The following is a 26,418-nucleotide window of genomic DNA, read 5'->3' as shown; positions in this document are numbered from 1 at the left end:
AGAGCCATGTGGCAATACAAGGAATACAGAAAACACTATGGCACATAAAGCAGCCTGAGACATGTAAGTACTTACACTTTTAAAAGTACTTAGGTACAATTTCAAGAATCTAGAATTTAGTAACTAAGAAAATGCCAGCCCAGAATAACTTAAAAAAAAAAAAATATTAAAATCAAACAAAAAAACCCTATCCTCACACTCTTCTTCTTCTCAAGGATCTTAAGTCTTCCTAAACATAGTCAAGGACTTTGTTACCAAGTAATCCCTATTGTTTTGAGTAATATTTTTATGAGCTTGGATCCAAGCAGCCAAAAGTATCTCTGTTTAAAGTAATACAGTTATACTATTTGACCTTGCATATAACATGCTTTCTGTCATACTGCAACACTTCTTGCAGTACAATAAGCAGCCACTTCCGTATCCAACATTCCCTGAAGACTACAGAGTGAAAAATGGTGTGTAGAATGGATACAAAGTGAATGACTTACCACGATGCCATCCCAGCTCCACCTTACCCCAATCCTGCTATTTCATTTCAAGTCTGTCTATACTGTTGCAGGGGCAGTGGGTGGGTGCTGAGGGAAAGCTGTGTTATTAGTTTTCAGGTAAGGAAAAAAGGAAACCAAGAAGTTAATGCACTTACTAATGGCTGGGGCTATTCCACCTACTGATCCTGGTCCAGGGATGTTTCCTGCTACTGCTGCAGCTTGAGCAGCAGCAGCAGCTTGGGCCGTGGCAGCCTGCTGTTGCATCTGACGATGACACTGGCGTAAATCAAACACCTTTAAAAAGATGAAAATATTGAACTATTAAACTTACCAAAATCAATAAAGAAAATAATTTCTCAACTCCCAGCCCCAATAATCTGGACCTCTCTACTCTCCCAAAGCAACTTGCACAATCTCACCACACACTTGGGTAAAAGCAAACCTTCCCTGACTAGTTTAATTTCTAACAGAAATAATCCATTAAAGCTGATTCTTAGAGACTCTTCTTATATGACATTACTGCCACTGGCACTACCAGAACTTGGCTGAACTGAGCAGGCTACAGAAGTATCATGTGTGGGACTGACTGCAAGATCAAAGTCTGAAGGATACTACAGGCTGATAAAATCCTGACTTTTAAATCACAATATTTTTGGAAAATAGGCATATAAATAAAAATGGATGCCAACAAGTCCATCTTAATTTTGTCAGACTTTATTCTTCACTGTTTCACTGAAACGTGTTAGTCTATTTAAAAGAAATACCAGTGATTGACAGGTCTGAAGTTTCAGCAGCTAGGTTTCGGGTTGATGGCATTTTATATCTTTGTGATCAGGTTTAGCACTAATATATATACACAGGAACTCTGTTCTCATACTAGAAAGCTTATAAAAAATAAAATCAATGCAAACTTCAAGCAGTTTAATTTAAAAATGTATTTTTACAAGTGTGACTTGTCCTAAATAAAGTTTCAAGTCTGGCAGAGGCACATCTAAGTAAGAACATCTTCAAAATAATTTGTTTCCATGCGATGTTCTGTGGCCTCTGGATCACTTCACATTCATAACACTAACATGCACTTTAACATACACTTTACACTTCTACTGCATTTATACATAATTTCCCAACTTTTCTTGTTTTGGAGAGAGAAAGTAAAGAAACAGATAACCTATGCTAAAAATTTCAGTAGCAATTAATTTAAACCTGTAAGGCTAAAAATACAAAAAACTGCTATCAAGATTGCTTGTGACAAAATACAAAATTAGTTACTTTTGTAGTATCTAGATGACACTTTCAGTTTAGTCAATTTTAAAAGTCATCTTAAGTGACTTGTCAAATGGAAATTTTTTTGGTTTTTTAAAGCCAAGTTACATTTATTTCAGTGTCTCATAGCTTCTCTAACATTTACAAGACTCAAATATATGCTATTTCCCCTACAATTTTCATCTAAGAACATCAAACCAACCTTTATATATGCACTTGGGTAAATCTTGTGAACTGCATCCCCTGGTGCACGCCCTGCTTCTCTATCCAGGTAGTAACTCTGAACGAAGACCGCATGGTCACTGAGGCATCTAACCCACACATCACCTTCTCCTTTGCACTCCAACTGCACCCCTTTACCTATGTGCAACCTTAAAAAGAAAAACAGATCCAATGCATCTGTGTATACATACTATAAATCAGACCTTTCCTAAATAACCCATAAACAGTTCTCCAGCACTCTGCTCATACAAGGACTTGAAATTGTAGTTATTATCTAAGGTGTAAGTTAGCATTTGTTATGCAGAATCTGTAAATTAAAAAAAAAAAAAAAAACACATTTGTAATACCATGTAAAGATCTATGGGAAACACAGAACGCAGAAGCAATGATATTTGAGTTGCAACTACCACAATCATTAACAATACAGAGTTGGGATACCAAACACACTCAGTTCTGTTCAGAAGTGTAAAATCACACAAGTATTCTAGAACAGAAAGTCAATCAAGTACATAAACAAAGCCACATTTTAATGCAGAACTGTATGTTTGTTTGGATCACGTTATAGCAATCTAACATTTTGATTGTCACAGTGAAACATTTCTTAAGACATGGAATAATTTTCTTCCTTTTTGTTTCAAAGGAGTGGAAAAAAATTTGAAAGATTGCTTAGTTTCACATCAAAGCATAGCCTGTGCATGGTGAGAATGAATGAAAATTCAACTAGCTCTATCAATCTTCCTTTGCTCCTTTGACAAATCTATATATTGCAGTTATTTTCACATCACTCTCTAGTGTGAAGAACTAATATTAAATTTGCATATATAATGGCATGAGTTGATAATTTTATCCTTGAAGGCACAGCCTTTGAAAGCAATGAAAATCAACATGCTACTACTGCAAAGCTCTGAAGGGCTTTGTCACACAGTTCACATTTTGAATGTGTTACAGGAGCAGCCTAGAAAAATTACTCTGGTATAGTTAATTCAGTTCAAAGAAACATACCATACTTGTGATTTCAAAAGAGAGGCACACACTGAAGGCAAACCAAAATATTTTCAAATACCACAGACATCTGGAGCTTTTGGGATCTGCAGAATACCTTGCCCTCTCAATGGCTTCTGTTCTATGCACGTTGGAAAGCTGGCCAAGGCAAAAACGGTCTCCTCCAGAAGGATCCACATATCCATCAACAGTAACAATTGGACAGCTTGAAGGGACCTTAAATGTTTCCCCGACTTGCACATCCATTTCAAAATATGCGATTGAGCACCAATATTCTGGAGCTAAAGAATATATACAATTAACTGACTGAAAGACACAAAAAAACCCAACAAACCTATTCACACAATCAATTAAGCCTTCTGCAACTGCATTTGACATTCAGACTAAGAATGCACATTCACATAAGCAAGTTCAGATAGACAAAGACACATCTACTAGCACAGAAAATTACTACATACTACAATGAACATGGGCTTGTCTTTTTTATTAAAGCACACATCAATGTGTAGAAGCCTAGGCAGTAAGGAGTTAATGCACTGCTATGCCTCAAACACTGATGACCATCCAAGCAGGCAAGTTAGAACATGATGTGCCTGGAAAGGGGGGGCCTTATGAAGGTATGGCAGCACCTTTCTGGAGCCAATTTTCCTGTTCAGGTCTATGGTGACAACACAACATACAGTGGAAGCTCAGAAGTGGGATCAAGAAGCAGGCAAGACCAATAGAAAGGGATCGAGACCACCAAAGGAACTTCAAAGCCCCCAGACCCATTTCCAGAAAGGTCCAGAAGAACAGACTGCACATGCTAACTCATTTACATGAAGAGGGAAGAACTTAATCCCAGGGCAGGGAAAAATTACCTATAAGAAGGTACCCCCACAGAGACTAGGTGGCATCCCCAAGACACCCTGTCATCTGTATTGATGCTAGACCCAGGACTGGTGATCCCTTTTACTCTCTTTCTGATCTCCCTTTAATTTTTCTATTTTTTTCCCTCTTTATCTTTATTCTTTTATTATTATTAGCATCATTATTAAGGGGAAAAATATATACCAATTTCCATGTGGAGTGCATAGTTTACTAATAAAACTGTGATGGTTTTTTTGGACCCTTTTGGCTTTTGCCATTCTTTTTTGACCACAGGCATCTACAAACCTTGGGTGCTCCCTTCTGTGTAGGGGTGGGACACAACACAATGCTAGGGTTTTTTGTAGATCTTACAAATCTCTGTACAGTTTATAATTCCAGTAAGATTTTGTAAGCCACCTGCATTCCTGCACTTTATGACTATAGCTTTAGCATAAAGAAGTAATACATATATGCCTATTCATGGCTAGGCTAGCAGAAACTAACTTTGAAACAGATCTGGCTTAAGATAGGAGTAATTACCTCCTATCCTAACTGAAGTCAGTTTTCTCTATCCTCCCTGCAAAGCAAACCAGATTTGCAAAGTAGGACAATGGGAGAAAAAGCAAAGATCACATAATGACCTTGTCTGCACACAAAGTCAGATATGGGTTAAAACAAGGAAGTATTAAGCAAGGGAGCAGAACAAAATGGCATGTTATAATAGCCAAGCGGTGCCTTTTAACTCCTACTATTTAAAAAATTGGCTACAAAAGAAAGATGGCAGTTAGAAGGAGCTATCATGTCTACCTGGACTTCAGCAAAGCCTTTGATACTGTCTCCCATAGCATACTCCTGGAAAAGCTGGCAGCCCATGGCTTGGACAGGTACACTCCTCACTGGGTTAAAAACTGTCTGGATGGCTGGGCCCTGAACATGGTGGTAAATGGTGCCACATTCACTTGGTGGCCAGTGACTAGTGGGGTTCCTCAGGGCTCAGTATTGGGGTCAGCCCTGTTTAATATCTTTATTGATGATCTGGAAGAGGGGATTGAGTGCACCCACAGTAAGTTCACAGACAACACTAAGTTGGGTGGGAGTGCTGACCTGCTGGAGGGTAGGAAGGCTCTGCAAAGGGATCTGGACAGGCTGGATCAATGGGCCAAGACCAACAATATGAGGTTCAATAAGGCCAAGTGCTGGGTGGGTCCTACACTTCAGTTACAACAACCCCATGCAGTACTATAGGCTTGGAGAAGAGTGGAATGGTTGGAAAGCTGTCTGACAGAAAAGGACCTTGGGGTGTTGGCTGACAGCCAGCTGAACATGAGCCAGCAGTGTGCCCATGTGGCCAAGAAGGCCAATGGCATCCTGGACAGTATCAGGAATAGTTTGGGCAGCAGGACCAGGGAAGTGATTGTCCCTCTGTACTCAGCACTGGTGAGGCCACACCTCAAATCCTGTGTCCAGTTCTGGGCCCCTCACTGCAAGAAAGACATTGAGGTGCTGGAGCATGTCCAGAGAAGGGCAACAGAGCTGGTGAAGGGTCTGGAGCACAAGTCCTATGAGGAGTAGCTGAGAGCACTGAAGATGCTTAGCCTGGAGAAAAAGAGGCTCAGGAGAGACTTTCTCGCTCTCTATAACTACCTGAAAGGAGGTTTTAGACAGGCGGGAGTCAGTCTCTTCTCCCAAGTAACAGGTGATAGGACAAGAGGAAATCACCTCAAGTTGTTCCAGGTGAGGTTTAGATTGGATATTAGGGAAAATTTCTTCACTGAAAGGGTGGTTAAGCATTGGACTGGGACATCCAGGGAGGTGGTGGAGTCACAATCCCTGAAAGCATTTCAGAAATGACTGGACATGTTTAGTGCAGTAGGACCTAAATACAACAGCCTGATTAGCCAACAGGAAGAAGAGCTCTTCCTGTGCTGTAAGTGGTACTCATTCATTATAAACAGCAGCACCCAACAGTACACCTATTTGCCTCAAGAAACTGTTCTGGTTTTATTAGAAAACAATAAACAAAGGTGCCTAAATTACTTTAAGATTTTTATCTTCAAATAAATACTCATGGCTCTGAACACTGAATAGGATGAAATCAACAGTGAAAGAGATACTAAATAATGTGAAATACAATTCAACTACAGTTAAGTTTAGCCAGCAATTATCAACATTTTTATTTCTGGTATAGATTTAGTCACTAGCCAATGAATAAACAAGTTAAACTTTTAGGCTTCTCAACTATGCAGATCTCCCTATGCAGGCAACAGCCTTGCTATTGTTAAAAATAGAATATCACCTTGTACCTACATGAGAGTTAGCCTGTACCACAAGACAAAACCTCCCTGGCTCCCTGAACTATTACCATTAATGAAGACTCTTGGAAAGAACAAGCTTTATGCAAAGATGAGGAACTTCAGCACCAAAATGCTAAGCAGCACAATACCTATCTTTCAGGGCATCTAGCTGTAGTGATGGACTAGATTATGGATCCAAGAGAACTTTGGCATGACCTAAACTCCATATTTCTAAGCAGGCAAAAAGTACAACTACAGGAACCTTGAAAAGTTTAGGATCAAGGACATTCAGAGTTCTGATACCTCCAGGGTAGGCACCAGCTCAGTGTTGAGGGTTGCAATCTTTGATTTAAACATCTCAATTAAATTCAGTTCACAGCCTATGTCACCATTCCAAGAGATGTCCAAATTCAAAACAAGACTTAATCACAAAATTCTTCCTCTTCTTTGGAATTTATATCTCTCAAATTTCAGAGTACTTGATACAAAACAATAATCAAACTTAAACCACAAAGTTATAAGTTAGCATTACATGTTAGATTTTACTCACCAGGATGATTTGATATAGGAGGCTGGAATGCAAGTTCATTGTGAACTGGCCCTTTAAAAGAAAACATGCCATTTGTTTTACACGAGGAAAAATAATTTTTTCTTACTTAGCTTGTTTTCCTATAAAAAAAGACTTGTGAGGATGCTTGATGTTATAAATCCCAGTAATTTCTGAATCAATTGGCCTAATCTGACAGGGAATAAAAATTCCCACAGAAAAATTACTCTTAGACATTTCCTAAAAATTCAGAAGTTGAGTAAAGAGCTCCATTAATATCCCAGGAGGAAAGGCTGCATGCTGCTCAAGGCAGACCCAGCTCCAGGAGATAAGAGAAACTAGATATGGCATTGAGATGTAAGAGAAATAGGACTTCATATCTGCCCCCAAGTTGTGCAAGGAAAGAATCAGTGTATAGAGGCAAGTGATACAAGTCTGTCAGAAACCACACTTCATTAGTTTAATCAATCACAAAAGAAGTTGCCCAGCATGCTGTGGACTTAACCATAAAAAACACTCACTGAAGATGGAAAGAAGCCCTAGAGAAATCATTTTCTAAGAAAAAAAATTACAATGACTATAGCCTTGGTATTAGTCAGTTTAGTCTCTTGACTTTTATGAATTAACTGGGTCCCTTACAGGCAGCAGAGAACAAGGAGGAAAAATTTAAACATAGTATGATAAGTAAGACCAGCTTTTGCAACAAGATGTCAAAAGAAACACTATGCTGGTAGGTGTCAAAACATGTGACTTTCTGAAGTGAGAGATGGCAATAGCCAAGAAAAGCTCTATGTAGTACCACCAGCCAGTTGTAAATAATAACTATGGAAAGATACATGCACTGAAAAACATTTATAGAGTATCTACAGCACCACTAAAGTTTTTTTACATCCTGGTATTTCTGACAGATGAAGTGGGATCCTAACAGACCAAAATAATGAAACATAACTGTATCTAAACCACAATTTTCTTGATAGAGACAAGCTGAAAAGTCACTCTAATATTAACTCACAGTTTATTCTCCCCTCTGCTAACCATGACTGGTACAAATAGGTGATCTGGTTAAGTACTATACTAGAAGACTAAGAACCGTTCTAGCTTTTTGCCACAAAATTTAGAAAAACTTTAATTTGGGTGGTTTTTTCCCCACTATACTCTTGTAATACATATACTGTGCTAGACACATTAGCAGCTTGATCACTTTTTTCCTTCCCATCTCCTGTACCTTAAAACAAGAGATTCATTTTTATGTGCCGAATGTACTCATGAATCAGGCTGTGGCAAGACCAGTTTATTGACAAGTACTTTACTGCACGAGCTTTCACAAGGTTTTTTTTAACTGGCTAGGGTACATAGACACGTCTTCCAAAGTTTAGTATGAGTTCAAAATTTTCAGAAAATAAAAACAGCCAAGAACTTCCAAGTTTTGAAAGAAAAATATGCAAACAACACATTCTGAATCGACTTCCTTTTCTGCAAAGGAAATATTTAGTACAGGATTGCAAATCCTTAAAAACAGAGGTTTAGAAAGGAAATGCTAGTTTTGTTTGGTATAGTAAGACATGTATAATATAGATGGTATCACTACAGCTATCTGAGTTTCTAATCTCTGCTGCTTTAACAGAGGAAAGTCCATCAGGCATTTATACTTAACTGTCAGAAAATACTAAACACAGTAATGGTAGGCCTGTAATATTAAACCAAAAAAAAGAAAAGTATTTGGAGGTAAACAGTAATCACAAATTAACCCCCACCATTCAACAAAATTGAAAATTAAGTGATCTGGAAATCTGCACTACTTACAGTAATGCCCAGGATGCAAAGGTGGATGATGTTGAAGATGGCCATTCTGGTGGTGAGGTATGGTAGGTGTGTAGGCTGCTGTCCGACTTCCAGTCCAAGTTGTAGTACTATCTAGAAAAAGAAAGGAGTGGTTGGTTTTAAAGGGATTTTTTTTTTCTGTATCTCACTTCTAATCCTCTATTTCTCCTGACATTTGGAAACTAGTTTTAGAAAACTAAGAAGAATGCATATATATATATATATATATATATATATATATATATATACTCACTGAGATGGTAAGTAGCTGGCTGAGCTGTAAACCCATTCTGCTGAGTTCCTGGCTGAGGCCCTGAAGCAATCTGTAAGAGTCCATCACTATGGCTACCTGTCAATATACTGGTAGGTTGACCTGGTAAAAGAACACACTATCTATTCATGAACAGTCCAAAATTTTAATTAAGAAAAGCTCAGCACTACTGGGTAGGAAAATATACTTAACTGGGGCAGTGTCTTAGGGAAATTTGAAGCAAGATGCTCTGCATCAACTAATTTTGACTCTGACACGCTTAATATTTTAAGGAGTAAAAGTATGCAAAGAAACATGTTTATCAAGTGCATCTTTGTTTTGTTCACATCTCATTTTTCAGTTTGAAAGGAAAGAAGAAACATCAGGTTTTACTGAATAACATAGCTGGAATAGATTTGGTGTGAATCCAAACAGGCCAGCAGCAGGTCCAATAAGTTGTTTATTTTCAGCATGTTATAACTACTGTTCCTAAGGAGAACATTAATTTGTGTTCATCCAAAACATACTGAATGGTGTTTTATTTTTAGAAATAGTTCTTGAATAGAGCTGCATACATAAATGTATTCCTTCCTGAGAAAGTTGCTGGGCTTATTTCCTCCCAAGTATTTCAAGAATTATCTAAGCTTTAAAGTAAAACTACAGATATTTCAGAACAGGTTAACAGAATGTGATTTTAAAAGACTTCAGCTCAGCCATTAACACTAAACCAATCAGCAGTTTCACAAGTGCACTTGCACTCTCAAACTGATACGAGCTAGCAGAATTTAATACATTGAGAACTTGAACTAAAACCTAAAAATGAGCCTTTTTTTCTTGTCCACTTGGCTCCAACAATTATAGCATTGATGAGAAAAAGTTATTGATAATAAACTGTTGTGCAAAAGCAATACAATTAAACTACCTATCTTTTTTTCTCTGCTGGAGACAAATACAAACACCACATCCCATCTTGGCAAAACCATCATTAGCTTTAACAAAAAAGTTGCCAGCTAAAATTCAAGACATTAGAAAAACATAATTCCACCATAATTCAAATTCCATAACATGAAATCCATCATATTCGCACATCTTTGATATTAAAGTGACAATGAGTATGCAAAACCCCTCCAAACTTCATGGTTTCCCTACATTAGGGTTGCAGGACGCTGTCCACATAATGCTTTACTGTCCTGCTGGAGTAAAATGTGAGGTTTGGTGCTGTCAAACCAGACTCTTCCACTTATACCAAATACACACAAAAAAGTAACAAAAAACTTCAACACAGCACTTCCACAGACTCATGAAAATATTAATTAGGGTTGTCGCTTTGGTAGTACAGTGGGCCATTATACAAGTTAAAACTGGAAGATACATTTTGTCAATTGTGGAATACTAAAGAATTGCCTTAAAACATCTTGATACTGCTACCTTACAGCATATCTGTTTGTTATCCCATTTGCTGTTGTGATAAAATAATAAAATTCTTCCATTTCTACAACAATAATGAAATAATAGCCATAATATTTTTGTTACTGGCCAATTGTTTTAACATTGTGTTACTGAACCTTTGGCATATTCGTCTTATAACAGTCATGTACTGTCAGTCTCATTGAAAAAAGACTGGGCCACTATGAAAAGTTACTTAAATTATGCTCCAAGGTAAAACCTTATGTTAATGCTTATGAGACTGCCTAGATAATATTGCCACACACTTTTCCCAGTGTAGTGCGGCGGCAGCACAGTTCCAATACAAGATCTATTTTGTCAAAAATCAGTGGTTATCTTTGAGCTTTCACATTTTCAGAGTTTAGTATTTCATATCATCTCAGTCTTACTTGTTGAAGCCACAGGAATGTTGGGAAAATTAGTGGTGCTGGTAGTGCTAGCCTCAGTAGGAGCTAACATGGCTGGGGTGCTATAAGGCTCTGTAGATGCCCTGTTACTTGGTGGATGCTGGATGGTTTGGACTGAATGGCCTTCAGCAGAAGACAATGATGGCTGCCCCTCATAGTCATGAACATATTCGTCTTTCACCAGCATACTTGATGGAGCTGTGAAGAAACAAAATTAAACATGCAAGGCAAATCTATTTTCAGGATTTAAGTACAGACTGTGCTACTACATTAATGCAATAACAATGTCATTAAAACTAGTGGGGGGAGAATTGAACCTATATAAACATTGCTAAAGCACTCCACTAAATTACAAGTAAACACTTCAAGCCAGCAGCAAGAAATTTTGAAGCATAACTGAATAAAAAAGCAAACTGTTTATTTTGCTTACTGCTATCAAACAAGCAGTTTAGTCCCACAATAGTAGACTCCAATACCATTTTGTTTTCTAGTCCATCACTGTGTGATTTAACATGGTTAATAAAAGGGAAGATCATGCTTTTTGTCAAGCACCTAAATATATGTTAATGCAGTAGTTAACAAACCAATTCCGAGTATACAAATAACAACATAAATAAAGCTCCTATGAAAAACAATTAATTAACACAGTACATAAAAAGCTTCATGCATCCCTTAAATAAATTTAAGCAACTCCCATCCAAATTGATGAGAAACATCAAATTCACCAAGACAATATACACTGCTACTCCATATTTAATGTAGCCACTAATTCAGAATATTCCACATACAGTGTAAAGAAATTACTACCATTGCCACTACAAGAATTTATTTCTATATATCCTATTGAGCATCTTTAAATAAGAAATTACATTAGCTCCCATGCTCATTTTTAAAGCAGACCTAAATATATTAAAATCTGACAGTAATTTTTTTGTTACCTGCTGCAAAAACAGTTGTATGACACAAAAACATTTATGTATTTAACTGCTGGCTAGTAAGCTTTGATTCTGTACAAAAGGATCATTTTTCAGAAGACACGTAACAATTAGCAGAGGTGAGCAAACAAGATAAAGTTTGTGAAGTTAAGTTTGTTGGGTTGGTTGGGTGTTTTTTAAGTTGTCTTTGCTAAAAATATTGGGTAACCCAAATTTCTCTATGAATATCTTCCTGAAGGAAAAAAAAATAATTTTTGAAATAAAGCAGTTACCAGCTGCACAATCTCATAATTTCTGGATAATGTTCATTGGAGATTTAATGTCCAATTTCTCTCAAGTTTCAGAGACAGCAAGCATATTAGCAATCATTCAATTGCATATTAATTACATAACTTATACAAATTTATTGTTAAACTACTTATTACATCATAAGCATCTATTATTCCCAATTCAATTAATTAGCATATCATACAGGTGTGCACGGTTTTGGGTGTCTGGGTTTTTTTATTAATTAGCAGCATTCAATGGTGAGAGCTTTGTTGTTTGGGGTTTTTTTTTGTGGGGCTTATAAGTTGTGAGCAATGAAAACAGAACATACTGACAAGCTCAGCTGAAGCTTCAATTTAAAGAATTTATCATTCCCCTTATATGCTACTTAGCTGGTTTTTCCAAAACCAGAGAGAAAAATGCATTTTTGTCTGCTCTCTATCTTTCCAAGGAGATAAAATGGAATAAACTGTGTACATACTGAAGAATTTAACACAGTTTGCGCCCATAGAAATGTAATAGCAAACAGAACTACTTACCAGAACTCTGTAGTGTCAGTCCTGAGAGATCTTTAAAAAGAAGAAAAAGAAAAGGAGGTGTAGAAAACTATATTGAGAGATCTTCAAGAATTTTTGAACATTAAGTTTATAAACTTTACAAATTGGTACTCCAGACTACATATTATACCCCCTCTATCTCAACACAAGTCTCAATGATAAATTATTCCTAAAATACACATTAACTGCAAGAACTGTGTGCAAAGCCAACAAAAAGGCTTAAACAAAAGCCACAAATTGTTCTTTTAAAATTGGAATAAAAGAATAATTCCATTAAGAACATGGACAAGAGTATATGAGAGTAATTTATAATTAGATCATTAAAAATTAATGTTCCTAATTTAGGCCTGTATTTTCTACACTCAAAAGGAAAACATTTTACATTTTATTCCCACTGTTCCATTTTAAATCAAGAGTCTACTTACCAATGCCAGGCGATACTACACGTTCATAATGGTAAGGATTTACACAGACACTGTCACATTTTAAGTCAAAAGCATACTGACAATATTTAACATGCTTGAGTTCATTTTTATGAAGATCAGGCCACCTCCAAAGACGAGCATAAATCACATGAGGGAAGCCCTTACGACCAGCCACCTAAAAAGTTAGACACAAAAGTTGATTGGGAAAGTAGCAACACATTTCATTTTACTTGATGAGGAGCAAAGCTGGAAGAGGACAAACAACAACACAACCTCTCTCCATCATCAAAATATGGGGAAAAAAATGGTGATGTACAGTTTACCCAAGTTCTGTACTCAACAGAAATAAATCTCTATTAGGGTTTTGCTATGGTTAAATCAACACTGTGATTCTTAAGAAAAAAATACTGGATACAAAATGGCAGAAGCAGAATTTGTGCTTAAGGTAGCATGTATGGTCAACTTCCCCACCATGAATGACTAAGGAGCTTTGCCTCAGAAGAGGAATGAGGCGCTGAGCTACACTATAAGGAATTTACAAGTAGAAGAATGCCAATCCATTATAATGAAAAAAATTAAAATTAAAAAAATGTTTCTAGGGTAGACAGAACGCTACCCAGCAAACATGACATCTGTCCTGGAACAAGGAAATTGCAACCCAAGCTATACAGGTACTGAGTACTGATGATATAAGGCTAACATAAATCCTCAGTGCAGACTCCTTGGAGTACCTTCTTAGAATAGGTCTGTCTTTATACTTCTGACCAACATAGAGCTAACAGAAGCTTGTAGTGAAAATACCAGGAGAAACAGCTGAATGCGTTATATAACCCTGGTTTTTACTGCCACACACATAGTCATTTAGAACGGCTGATCCAATGCCTTCTGCTCCTTTTGGGGGAAAAAAACCTCAAAAAAACCCTACTTCAGCAGTCCAGAGCTCCAGCTATAAAACATGCCTACAAACAGGGGTGGGGGTAGATTCAAGAGAAGAGCTACTCTTCCTCAACACTCTAGGATCCTGTGTAACTCACTTTTGCTCCAGCTTCAGTAGGAGGAAAATATCTGATTTTCACTTGTACTAACCTGAAGCCTCCCATCCAGCGTTCTCTGTATTGTAACACACTTGCTAGGATGAGCTCCATTTGTGGTTATAGCTGTAATCAAAGAATCCAATTCATCTTTTTTCTCCTTTAGTTTTTTAACTAAACTTTCGATTGCACGTTTTGCAAAAGTTTCACTCTCTCCACCTTGTCGATGGCACATCAAGCTGTGAACAATACTCAGACAAGCATCATTACTTGTTGGCGTGTTAGTAATAGACATATTGTCCATTTGTCACAGATTTTTCTTTCAGATCAAATATCAGTTTTGGGGACTGTTATGATTTTCAAGCTGATGAACAAGAGATGATCCAAGTTAAGTGTTAGATGTACTGTCTCTTGGTAAAACCTAGGAGGAAGAAATATCTACATTAGATTTGTTTTTAACATTGCAGATCAGGTTTCTAAGAAAGTCTGTGGCTTTGTGCTTCTTTTATTTTCAAGTGCAGGATATTAAAAGCACATGACAAAACTGCATTTCTTGTCCCATGATAGCTAAAACATGCTTAAGACATTGCACAGTTTTAGATATAAGATTTATTTTCCTCTAGTAACAATATTTAAATAAAGATTATAGTTTATATATATATGTACACATAGTATGTACATATAGAAATGTATTAAATTAATCAGGAAAAAGAGAACAGTAACAATGATTTCCTATGTTTTATACTGGCAGGATGAAAACAAGCGAAAATACTGGATGGGAATCAAGTGGCACTGATTTAAACAAAATCTGAATAGTGAATAAGCATGAATACACACCAGAATCATCTGTCATCTTCATTTAATAATCCTGTTGAAATAGTTGTTATAGATGACAATATAATATTGGCTTTTGCATTTATAGATTAACTTTTTGCATCACAAGTATTTTGATACAGTACAATTTATACTTAATTCTAACTGCTTTTGTATAGTATAATCTGTCAGTATACACTGTATAGTTTATATGAATGGTAATGTAATAAATACATTGTGTCATAGGCATTAGTCAACTGTTAAAAACAGAGACTAAAAATACCTCTATGTAACCAACTTAAAGAATGGTGCAAAAACACTAATTTTCCTTACATTTGTGAACTGACACATAAGCATCTGGAGTGTGAAATAACAGGATAGGAACATGGGAAGACCTTATCTATAGAATATCCAGCAGACATGTCAGAGGTTAAAAATCAAACAAGACGATGTTATAAATACACATTGTGATATTGGCTTTTCGCAAGTATTAAAATTAATGTTATATGTATAATGTTAGAACAGCTTTTATGTGAATGCAGTCTTTTTCTCCTGCTATTAGCTAGAATTTAGGCGTAGGTCAGAAGAATTTTGGACGTTAGGTTTAGGTCCTGCCTGAACAGGCAAGATAACCTCCAGTGAACTGATGAATGAGGCCCAGGCTACTCAACACCGCTACCAACGCTTACTGCCTGTGAAAGAAGAAGCCAAGGCCCAAATTAAAAGATGATAAGAGAGGAATTAAAACTGCAAAGCCAAGAAATACGCGTGCTATAAAAAGGTGGCTCCAAGGAGTGGCCATGCAAAACAGTTCCTGGAAGTTTGAATATGCATGAATCCACGTGGCAGGAATGGTATATAAAGGGTGTTCCCAAGACACCAGGTGTGCTCTTGTCAGAGAGCCAAGCACCTGGCCGTTTTAACCCTTTGTTTTATTATCTTTGTCTCCTATTGTCTTTTGGTTTATATTAAACCTTTTAAAATTTATCAGGAGAATGAACCTCATTTTTCACAAAGAGAACCTGGAATATCAAGAGTTCCCAAGGAAGTTTGAATAATAAAACATATGAATATGCATGAGCCTCAGGAATGATACAGTATAAACACAAACTGTTTCAAATCTACGGTGTGTCCTTTGGCTGTTTGCCAGGAGCACCCCAGCGCTGGACTTTTGTCTCTTATTCCCTATTAAACTTCAAAAATCCTGAAGAGTTACTCTGTTTTTCACATAGTTCAACTATGTTCTGACCTCCGACCAATTCTATTTCTCTTTGCTAATCAGAAATGCAAAAAATGCACCTGGCCATTAACTTAATTCACATTTATGTAAATTAGCATTGTGTGTATATTTAGATATGAAAACCTCAACTGGCACATTTATCTTTTCTTGTTTGGATCCAGCTTCTTCTGGATCAAGACCAATCGACTGAAGTCACTAAAAAAGCACTTCTGAATTGTCTCAAACAGAACTGTATTAATTACACTAAACAAAAGCTCAAGACCAAGTCCCTCCTAATACACTTAGCCTTTAAACCTGTTGGGGGTTGGGTGTCCTTCCTTTTGTTCTGTCTCACCTATGGAATTTTTTCCCATTAGTTTCTGGGAAACCTGATTGCTGGTACTTCTTGGGTGCTTGAAAAACACAGGGAGTTCAGCTGGGCCCAGTGGGGAAGGGGGACAGGGGAGGGTGGGGGCAATTTGTTAAGAACCTGCAGTGGTTTCTAGTCATGAAGTCATTCTTCTCAAAGCCAGCAGACATGATCCTTTCTAAGTTTTCTTTAATCCACAAATTATAGTGAGCCTGATTTTCTTGATTTTGAATGAGACAATTACTACCCTTTGTCTTGCTTTATACAGAAATATAGAACAGCAGGTTTTGTGCAGTCGCAGAAAAGGAGTCTAATGTGAAAAAGCTGCTCTGGTTCTTCAAGCAGCTCTGGCTTCACTAACACCATTCTATGAACTATGTGGTCTGACTTTCTTAAGAAACTGGCAGCAAATACATAGAGGTGATTTTACTACATTTACATTTTCCAAGTAAGCTTAAAATATAAACCTTTTTGAAACTACCATGTTGTTCTCAACAATGTAAATAAAATATATGTGATTACAGTCATTAAAGAAAAAAATGTTTGTTCTCAGTATCTGAAGAACACATACAGTCAAAGACCTGTTTCTGAACTGGAATTTTTCATGTCATTAGAGGTACAGCAGTAGCAGCTATTTATTGGAAACAAATGTATTGCACAAAAATAAGAGTGGGATGATAACTTAGAAAGTTAATGTATCACACAAATTACAGTATTAACACATGACTTCCCTCCTTGTGTTATAAATGCATATTGTGATGCTGGCTTTTTGCAAGTATTAAGATGAATGTTATATGTATAATGTTAAAATGGCTTTGCTGTAATAGTCGATATAGTATGTTTGAACTGTCTGCTTAGTTAGGACAACCTCCAGTGAACAGAGATTGGGGCCCAGGCTGCTATCAACACTCACCACCTGTGGAAAAAGGAGCCAAAGCCCAAATCAAAAGATAAGAAAGGAATTAAAACTGCAAAGCCAAAAAATGTGCATGCTCTACATAGGCGGACCCAAGGAGTGGCCATGCAAAACAGTTCCTGGAAAAGTTTGAATATGCATGAATCCACGTGGCAGGAATGGTATATAAAGGGTGTTCCCAAGACACCAGGTGTGCTCTTGGCAGAGAGCCAAACACCTGGCCATTTTAACCCTTTGCTTTATTGTCTTTGTCTCCTATTGTCTTTTTGCTTTTATTAAACCTTTTAAAATTTACCAGAACAGTGAACCTCGTTTTTCACACTTGCAAAAGAAATACTGCAACACAAATCCAGCACAATTATAAAAGTAAAGAAACTCTTCCCTATTTAGTATTTTTTCTGCTTTCAACTTGAATACATCACATTTTGGTATACTTGGGAAAAAACACAGCACAAATCCTCCTCCCCTCCATTTTCAATACTTTTCTTTTGTAAGGATCATTCTAGACCTAATTTCTCCCAAAGGAAAACAATTACTTATAAGTTTGAGTAAGATCATTTTACATAGCTATTAAAGTTTCTCCCTCAATACTAGCTTCTTTTAATGCTTCAAATCAATAAGCCTCTATTAAAAGTCAAGCTTAACCTGCCATTCATTCTCCACAGCAACTCAAATTCACATAAATCTCAAAGCTTACCAGCTAAAACAAAATAGAACATAATTTTCCTTAAATATAAAACAGCATCCCAGATAGATACACATAAATAATCACAAATAAGTGACTTGATAAAGCTACTAGCTAAAGGAGCTTTAAATAAAGAGATGCTTAAAATTAGACATGCAGCTCTTTTACATCCCTAAAACCATGAATGAGAATTTTGATGGCTGACTTTCAGAAGACTAAGATCTAACAAATAAACCTTTATTTAAGTGTAATGATCTTCAGAAATGTTGAGTCACCCCTCAGCTGCCACTGCTCTCAGTAGGAGCTTCTGATTCTTCAGCATTTTTGAAAGCCAGGCCAGTTGTTTAAGATTTTGAATACTGTTAAACAGTGCTGGTGCATAACTGCACATTAATTCAGAAGCCTCCTTTTAGAAGTCACATCTACAGAAATCTTGTCTTTAATTTTTCAATTTTGATCCCCAAAAAGAAGACATGGGTATCAATCTGGCACATATTGGTGTCATGACATATTTCCTCTGAAGCACCAGAAGCATTAGCATATTCTGGAGACAAACCAAGTTTTTATGTTTTACAAATGGACACTACAGTTCAAGCTTTGGTTTACAGTCGAATACATAGGGCCAAATATATTGAGCAAAGAAGTTCTTAATTCCCTCTACCCAGGAATTTCATGGAAACAGAAATGGGTGAGAGTGCTTTGGGAAAAAAAAAAGGCAGAGAGAAGAGACAGGGAACATGAAAAAAACCAGCAGCAGGAGACAATGCTTGTAGTAAAACTCTCAGCTTCATTCACTAAGGAACAAAAAGGTATTTTTCTCCATTTTGCTATAGTGCAATGTGAGCAGAACAGGAAAAAAAAGGGACAAACAAAATGCTAACAAGTTACAAAGTTATAGAGAAGTACTTGATTATGTTTGGACTAGAACTTAAATGTCTTTTCCAACCTTAACGATTCTATAATTCTATGCTATAGAAAGTAATTTATTTCAAAAACTAGGTATTGACAGGTATAAAACAAGTCAACAACAGGTGTTCTGCAATACTCTAAGTATTGGAACAAGAATAAGAGCCTCTGAATAGGCAAATCTGTAAGACAAAAGAAGTTCAGATTGCCAGGTACTTAGAAACACCCTTGATGATCTGTAACAAACACACTATTATCTCAGAGAACTGATAAGAAACCATTAACTGAAACTCTTCCTTCAAGACTGATGCAAACTTGAACAAACACCATAATTCTTCCATACATCCTATATAGCCTTAAGACCTCACCTAAACTCCCATTAATGTGCCCTAGTCATTCAGCCAAGCAAATCTTGAAGCTAATCTGAAAAATCCTTTCCTCCAAATAATTCCCATTTCCAATACTCTAATCTGGTTGAAATTTGCTGAGAAGTTACAAATCTAGATTTCTTAAAAAGAACTCTCATCTTTTTCTACATATTAAGAATGACCTTAAGCCACATTTTGCAATTTGAGGAGAATGATCAACCCCCAACTAGAAAAGGAAACAATATGCTTATGCAGACAAACCAGGCAGTTATGGAGCTGGAAATCAGGGATGGAACCCAAAGGAATATGATCCAGGCAATCAGTAATCCAACATCTTGGGCAAGACAGGTAATCCAGGCCCAACACTGATATGATAAACCCTACTGTAAACAAATAGGGTAGTGAACCTGCCACTGATACTCTGGAATGTGATTTACTAGTAACAGCCATCCCAAACAGATTTCCAACATTTTGATAGTAGGCAGTAATGTGATGCTAATAAACTGGCTAATGAGAAAAGCATACAAATTGACATCTTGCTAGAACATTTCACACAAATAAAGGACAAGAAAAGCTCTTGTCTCCAAAATTAGACAAACACAAAGATGTCAGAAAATCAGCATATACATTTGATAGCTTTTAACCACCAAAATATCACTACAGTTTTGCTGATTAATAATGCAGTAGTATAAGTATTATGTTAAAGAACAATCCATAAACCAATAAAACAAAAGGCAGCTTGTGATTTGATGAAGATGTGAATTATTAAACTGCAGATACATTCCAGCATATTAGACTATTATCTACTTGCCCAAAGGGTGAACAGGAACAGTGTTTGTAGACATAAGAACAATTAGCATTAAAGAGCAAGAGAGAGTACTAAGAAGGTACTACACACACACTATCCTGTACAGTAAGAGCCAACATTCCCCAGAATACTATTTTTGTGTGCATATTTGAATCATAAGTCTCAATTCTTCTCATCTCACTGTCAGTAGCTACAAAAATTTAAGACACATGACAGCATAAAAGGAACTGGAAAAGAGTTTTAAGACAACTCTGAGTGGCAACTCTTTCATCTTAACATAAATTCACAGTTAAAAAAGTAGGAGCAACCATTTATTTGTGGAAGAAACTGATCTGATGTAGCTACCAAGTACAGCTCTCAGCATTTTTACTCCTCTCAGCTTCAACCTGTGCACTTCGACTGCTTTGAAAAGCACTTGACAAATGCAACAGACTGATCCTATAAACATAGCAAACGTTTCTGCTGCACACAGTTCCAGTTTTCTTAATCTTGTTCAAGAAACTAATACAACAGTAAAAACGCCATCCCAATCCCTATCTTGTTTTTGAATGCATGGTGGGGCAGGACACGATGAGCAAGGTAGAGCTACTATGCTGATGTGACTACATACACATACATTTTAAATCCTATAAAGTTTCATTTTGGTTCCACTCCCCTCTCTTCCACATTTTTTATTTTTGAGCATACAGCTGAAAACAACTCCTCAATACAGACTTCTGTATGGTCAGAGAAGGAAAACTACTTCACCTTACACCATGAGAGTGGGAAGGGCAGTAAGCTCCTCTACAACTAGATCTATTTCCACAGTATGGTTCTAGGCACCTAAACTACCTCACTTGTGAGAGAGCATCCCTGGGGTCCCACTGAGCAAGAGGTCATCCCCTCCTCATCCTAGCACCTGGGGATGAGGACAAAAACCTGGAAAGGGCAAGAAAGACCACACTGAGAACAGAAGGTGGTCAAAATCCTTGCCATAGAACAACACAGTAAATCTGAACTGAACTCTTCCTCAGAGGATCCTGCAAGATTTCTCTTCTTGCAGAAAGCTTCCTTCAACAAGGGCAAATAGTAATTTGTCAAAAGCTCACAGAGAAAACAATTGTGGCTATGCCAAGCAATAAAAGGAAAAATCAAACCTTGCTCAGGCAAAAGCAGTGTGATTTTTCACTTGTATGCAATATTTTGATACCTTAGCAATAAGTGTATTAGATAACATCTGTTCTTTATTGTAATCTGCACAGGGATAATGTTCTCTGCACTTTTTCAAACTTAAAAAAAAAAAAAATCACCTCTGGAAACATGTAAAATTCCAGCCTCAAACAAAAGTAGATTTTTTCCACAAGGTTAGCAACACAGAAAAAGTGTCCTAAAATTCCAGCAAAACCTTAACAACAGCACAGCAAAGGCTGCTCCTCATCAGGATCCACGGATCTGCTCTCAGCACACCTTTGTTCTCCACTAAATCTGTTGATTCCTCTCAAAACTCACATCCCTATTTGTTGGAACCATGGGCACAGGGAATTTCATGCTTTCTGTGCTGACAGGGACTGACCCACAAGAGAACATTGTGTTTGACCTGAGGCCATGGAAAAGGCTTCCAAAATTGATAGACAGAACTGAAACAGCGACTGTGTAGTTTGAATAGAAGTGTGTTATATCACTCAGTGGAAAAGACTTTAGACTTTAAGGTTTTAGAATATAGTAATATATATGTAACAAGATGGAGGTTTTAGGGTGTTAGCTTGCCTTGTTCTTTCACTTTTTTCTTCTTGGGTTTTAGGTAATATTGTGTGATTGGATAAAAAAATCCGCAGTGCGGAACACGGGTGTTTGGTTATTGGGTTATAAGTAAAAATACATTAGTTGGCATTTTATAATTGGGTAGCTGACACTTAAAAAGCCTTGGAAAGGGATACCAGGGGCTCCATTTTCTAGACTGTTAGCTTAGTGTGCAGATGAACTCACTGTCTGTGAGAATGTAACATAGATAAGAAAAAATAAACAACTGAGTCCAAACACGAAAACCTATTGTGTTAGCTTCGCCTGAATGCATTATGTAAAGAGCCATCTACCTAAAAAAGGAATTCTAATTAGTTTGAGACACTGCTTTTCTTTAGGCTTCAGCTCTTTGAAATAAAGTTCCTATATCAATATTAAACATGCCTACACAACAAGCAAATCAAAAGAAGTTCATGAATGCAAAGTGAGAAGAAACTCCTTCCAGTCACAGTCCAACCAAGAAAAATAAGAGGGTCAGAAGGACAAGTTGCCTACTTGTCATGATGCTGGAGTACAAAAACATGTTTAGTTTTATAGGGCAGTATAGCTATTTCAACAACTTTGCATGAAATTATCTACATTACTGAACAAAGTAACAACAGTGCAGGAGCCTGAATTCACTCTTGCATGTTGACAGTGGCACACTATTATTAACCAAGATAATTTGAGAAGCAGTGGTAAGACACCACGATCCTACTCCAACCCTATGTGTTTGAGAACTAGCTTGCAGTAGCACAATTTGGGTACTAAGTGATAACACACCTAACCCTCAACTAGATTACCCCACAAATTAACCTGTCTTCGTAGGTAAAACATATAAGGCTCAATTATGCAGCAAGTCACAAACCCCACACAAAACCCACACTCACAGAAATAGGGATGGGAAGGAAGAATAAAGAAGGAACAATCTTAATTAATACCCCTTGTCCTGAGCAGCCCCACGCTGTCTGAAAATTAGCTAAAAGCACCGTTCTTGTTTACTGCAAATAAGATGGCAGATTTCAAAGAACTAAAGGAGAAGCGGCTCACATAAAACCACCCAGAGCGTTTTTCCAGCGTGCGGGAGAGGAGGAAGAGAGCAGTCTGGACGAACAGCACCGGAGGAAAGTTTAAGTGGGAACAGGCCGGTTGGAGAGCCTTTGCCGGGATTTTTTAAAAAATAATACTAAAAGTTTGAAGGCGGGGCGATCATATTTTTTTTCTCGTTCAGGAAAAGAGGGGGAGATGGGGAAGGAGCCAGGGAGGGGAAGCCAGAGAAGCGAGGCCGAGAAGCCCCCGGGCGGCGGGTGGGGGGAGCCGCTATCTCGGCTCCCGGGAGCAGCAGCCGGCACGCCCCCGGGGCGGCGGAGCGCGGCGCGGCCCGGCCCGGTCTTGCGGCAGCCTCGGCGGCGAACGGTAAAAGAGGGCGTGATGTAGACAGCCTCAGCAGGCAGGCGGACGAGAGGCGAGAGCGGATGTTACCTGGGCCGCAGGCGGCGGCGGAACGGCCGCTCTCCGGGTGCGGCCTGCGGCTGGGGTGAGGGGTGGCGACGGCTGCGGGGATGAGCCTACTCTCGCCTCAGCCGGCCCCGGTGGGCCAGAGCGGGCCAGGCCTCCGCCCCCCCACCCTCAGGCCGGCGGTGCGGGGGAGGGGGAACCCAGGCGTCCAGTGACGGCCGTCGTCACCGTCGCCTTGTTGCCGAAGCTCCGGCCGCTCGCACTCCCCGGCCGCCTCCGACACGTCCGGACGCCACCGCACATGCGCGACATCCGGGTAACACTCTCCGCCGCCACAGCCGAGCACCTCCGCGCTTCTCTCGTCACATGCCACTATTACGCCTGCGCGGCCGTCGCCCCGCAATAGCCATGCAGCCGAAAACTGGGGCGGGGGGGCAGGCAGGCAGGCAGAATCGGGATTTAATTTTATGGTTGGCGTCCAGCGGTGGCGCATCGGGTGAGGCAGGCAGCGCTTCTGCAACCGCGGCCCCAAAAATGGAAGCCCAAAAAATGCGCAGGGCCGCGGAAGCAACCCCCATAAATGTATGGCCACGGAAATACAAGCCCCATAAGTGCAAAGCCCTACAAACACAACCCCAACATATGCACTGCACCACAAATCAGAATCCTAGAATGGTTTGGAATGAAAGATACTTCAAAGCGCCACCTCCTCCCCCCTCCCCCCCCCCTTCGGCCAGGGACACCTTCCAAAGACCAAGTTACTCAAAGCCACATCCAACCTGGCCTTGGACACTTCCAGGGATGGGGCAACCACAGCTTCTCTGGGCAATCTGTGCCAGTTCCTCACCACCCTCACAGGAAAAAAATTCCAAATATCCAGTCTAAAGGTGCTCTCTGTTGTCAGTGTTGGGTGGAAAGGGTTAAGTGTATGAATGGTGAGGAGGATGGTAGATTTGCTCAAGTGACCTTGCAGCTGGGAATGCCAAGGCCTGGAGAATAACGGTGTGGGAAACCCCATATATTATGTCCACTGCTGTTTATCCTCTGTTTTGAGAAGTAGAATTTCTGCTTAGAGACAACGTAGGTGTTTGGAGAGACTTGGAGGCACTCTCATGGACATTCTTGAGCTCCCTGTTTTGGGAGAGAGATCAAAGCTCAGAGATCATAAAAAGCACAGAGGACATCACAGCATGGTGCTAAACTATGCGTGCATGGGCCCTGGATAAATTGGTGCAAACAGCAGGTCTGCCACCCACTAGCATGGACTGAGCCTAATGGTGCCTGTGCTCCTGCTTGTGTGTATCCACTCGAATGTTGCTTCAGGATCCCCTGGTTAGCAAGGTAATGAAATAAATTTACTCTTTGCACTTCAGCCATGATTTTGTGGTTGTGTCACCAAAATATCAGGTTAAATGAAACTCTCTAATACTATTTCTTTTAGTAATAGGGAGTATGCATTACTTTATTCTGGCCAGGGTGCAAAGGGATGGCTCTACTTGCATGCACATGACTTTCAAAACTTTTCACTTATTTAAATTTTTTTAGCAAAAAAAAATAATGTTCATTGATTTTAAATTACATAATTCTCATCATTATTAGTTTTCTGTCTTCTATTGGTTATTGATTTCTCGCTTCTCATGCCAATTAGTCCCTGTTATTCAGTCTTTTTATTATCTTTTTCCCAGACAGTGTGTCTCCAGCACTCAGGCTGAAATGTCTTTGTTAGTCTCTTCTTTATCTTCTGGTTACTCCAACATGTCCTTGGAGGGCTATAAATTCTGGATTCCAGCTGTCCAGCCTTTAACTCTCCCAGGCTTTGTTCACTGAGACTTATCAGGGTTAGTTTAGCAAAACTTAAAAGTTTCAGTTATCTAATAATCACACTTCAACAATGAGTCCCTGAAAAGAAAGTTAGCTATGTGCTAGCCAGAGTGTAAAATTACACTGCTTAACTTCTTATGATTAATACACTGCTTATGATTAATTTAAGCAATTTAAAAGTTAATTAAATCCATTAATTAGAAAAAATAATAAGAAAAGTTATATCATTTCCAGCAGTTCTTCCAGATGCCTGCCTGTGTCAAGTCATACAGTCAGTTTGAAACCATTGCCCCATGCCCTTGTCCAAAGTCCCTCTCCAGCTTTCTTGTAGTCACTTTAGGTACTGGAAGGTGCTCTAAACTCTTCTCAGAGCGTTCTCTTCTCCAGGCTTAACAACCTCAACTCTCTCAGCCTGACTCCATAGCAGAGGTGATGCAGCCCTCTGATAACCTACATGGCTTCCTCTGGACTCGCTCCAACAGGTCAGTATCCTCCCTATGTTGGGGCACCAAAACTGTACACAGTCTTCCATGTGGGGTGTCACAAGAGTGGAGTAGAGGGGCAGAATCCCCTCATTTGACCTGCTGGTCACACTGCTTTGGATGCAGTCTAGAATATAGCTGGGCTCCCAGAAGTTGAAAGCCATGCAAATGTAACCCAAACAAACTCACAGCCCTGCAAATGCAAAGCCCCACAAATAGAATTTCAATAAATGCATTGGGCCAGAAATGCAACCGCTTTTCTATTTTGTATCACCTCAAACAGCAAAAGCAAACTCTGCAAAGGAATTAATCTGTGTCATGGGGTGACTTTGTGATGCTTCTATCCCAAATCACCTTGTTTATGTTACATATTAAGTTCTGCACCTTTAAGACTGGCTGTGAGAGCGAACGGGGGGGGGGGGGGCGGGGGGGGGGGGGGGGGGGGGGTAAGAAGAAGCGTGCAGTTTGTTTGCAGAAACAACACTCACTCCACCACATCCTGCTCCTGGACTGTGTTGTCTGCAGCATGGACAGACAGCAGGACAGAGCTCTCTTTTGCTGTTGGTTTTTTAGCTAGCTGAGGCAGGGAAGATCCCCAGACTATTTTTTTTCCTTTTTGCTTGGATCTGTGCAAACCTGCTCTGGACTGAAAACCCAGAAAAACACCAGGAGCTCACACCTGTGGTCCATCAGGGCCTGGGCCTTGGCACTTTCCAGTGCCAGAAGGACTGATAAGAAACTGAGCGAGCTGAGCTACACACCACAACAAGGACTTATCTGCATGTGCCATCTCTTTGAACAGCAAGGAGTTATATTGTTTAATATTGTCAGGAAAACTAATCCACAAATACCAGAGGCTTATGTCCAAAAAGGAGACTGGGGAGTCCTTTTACTTTATTCGAATAAAGGGAGAGGCCATGGGGCATTCCCCTGGGGTCTCTCAAATGTTTGGAGGATGCAGCCTCCTTTTTATCCTAATTTCCTGGCTGCATGTCCCTCTCTCTTTCCCC

General features: G+C 38.9%; 1 protein-coding gene across 1 annotated transcript in view; it reads right to left on the bottom strand.

Moving 5' to 3' along the window:
• Positions 1 to 23,393, bottom strand: part of LOC148183315 (SMAD family member 4-like) — a 28,868-nt gene extending 5,475 nt beyond the window's left edge. Inside the window, exons 1-10 of the mRNA XM_088061536.1 lie at positions 23,130 to 23,393; positions 13,860 to 14,225; positions 12,774 to 12,948; positions 12,331 to 12,360; positions 10,572 to 10,787; positions 8,469 to 8,579; positions 6,669 to 6,719; positions 3,073 to 3,256; positions 1,954 to 2,122; positions 644 to 782 (exon numbers count right to left, since the gene is read on the bottom strand). Of these exons, the coding sequence (XP_087917662.1) occupies positions 644 to 782; positions 1,954 to 2,122; positions 3,073 to 3,256; positions 6,669 to 6,719; positions 8,469 to 8,579; positions 10,572 to 10,787; positions 12,331 to 12,360; positions 12,774 to 12,948; positions 13,860 to 14,108 (1,324 nt within the window). The 5' untranslated portion in view covers positions 14,109 to 14,225; positions 23,130 to 23,393. The remainder of the gene's footprint in view (positions 1 to 643; positions 783 to 1,953; positions 2,123 to 3,072; positions 3,257 to 6,668; positions 6,720 to 8,468; positions 8,580 to 10,571; positions 10,788 to 12,330; positions 12,361 to 12,773; positions 12,949 to 13,859; positions 14,226 to 23,129) is intronic.
• Between the last annotated feature and the right edge of the window lie 3,025 nt (positions 23,394 to 26,418).

This window comes from Pseudopodoces humilis, chromosome 12 (genome assembly GCF_049639895.1).
Source record: "Pseudopodoces humilis isolate 2021_Gansu_Grassland_sample_001 chromosome 12, ASM4963989v1, whole genome shotgun sequence".
Lineage (NCBI taxonomy): Eukaryota > Metazoa > Chordata > Aves > Passeriformes > Paridae > Pseudopodoces > Pseudopodoces humilis.
This window is presented reverse-complemented; position numbering and strand designations above follow the sequence as displayed.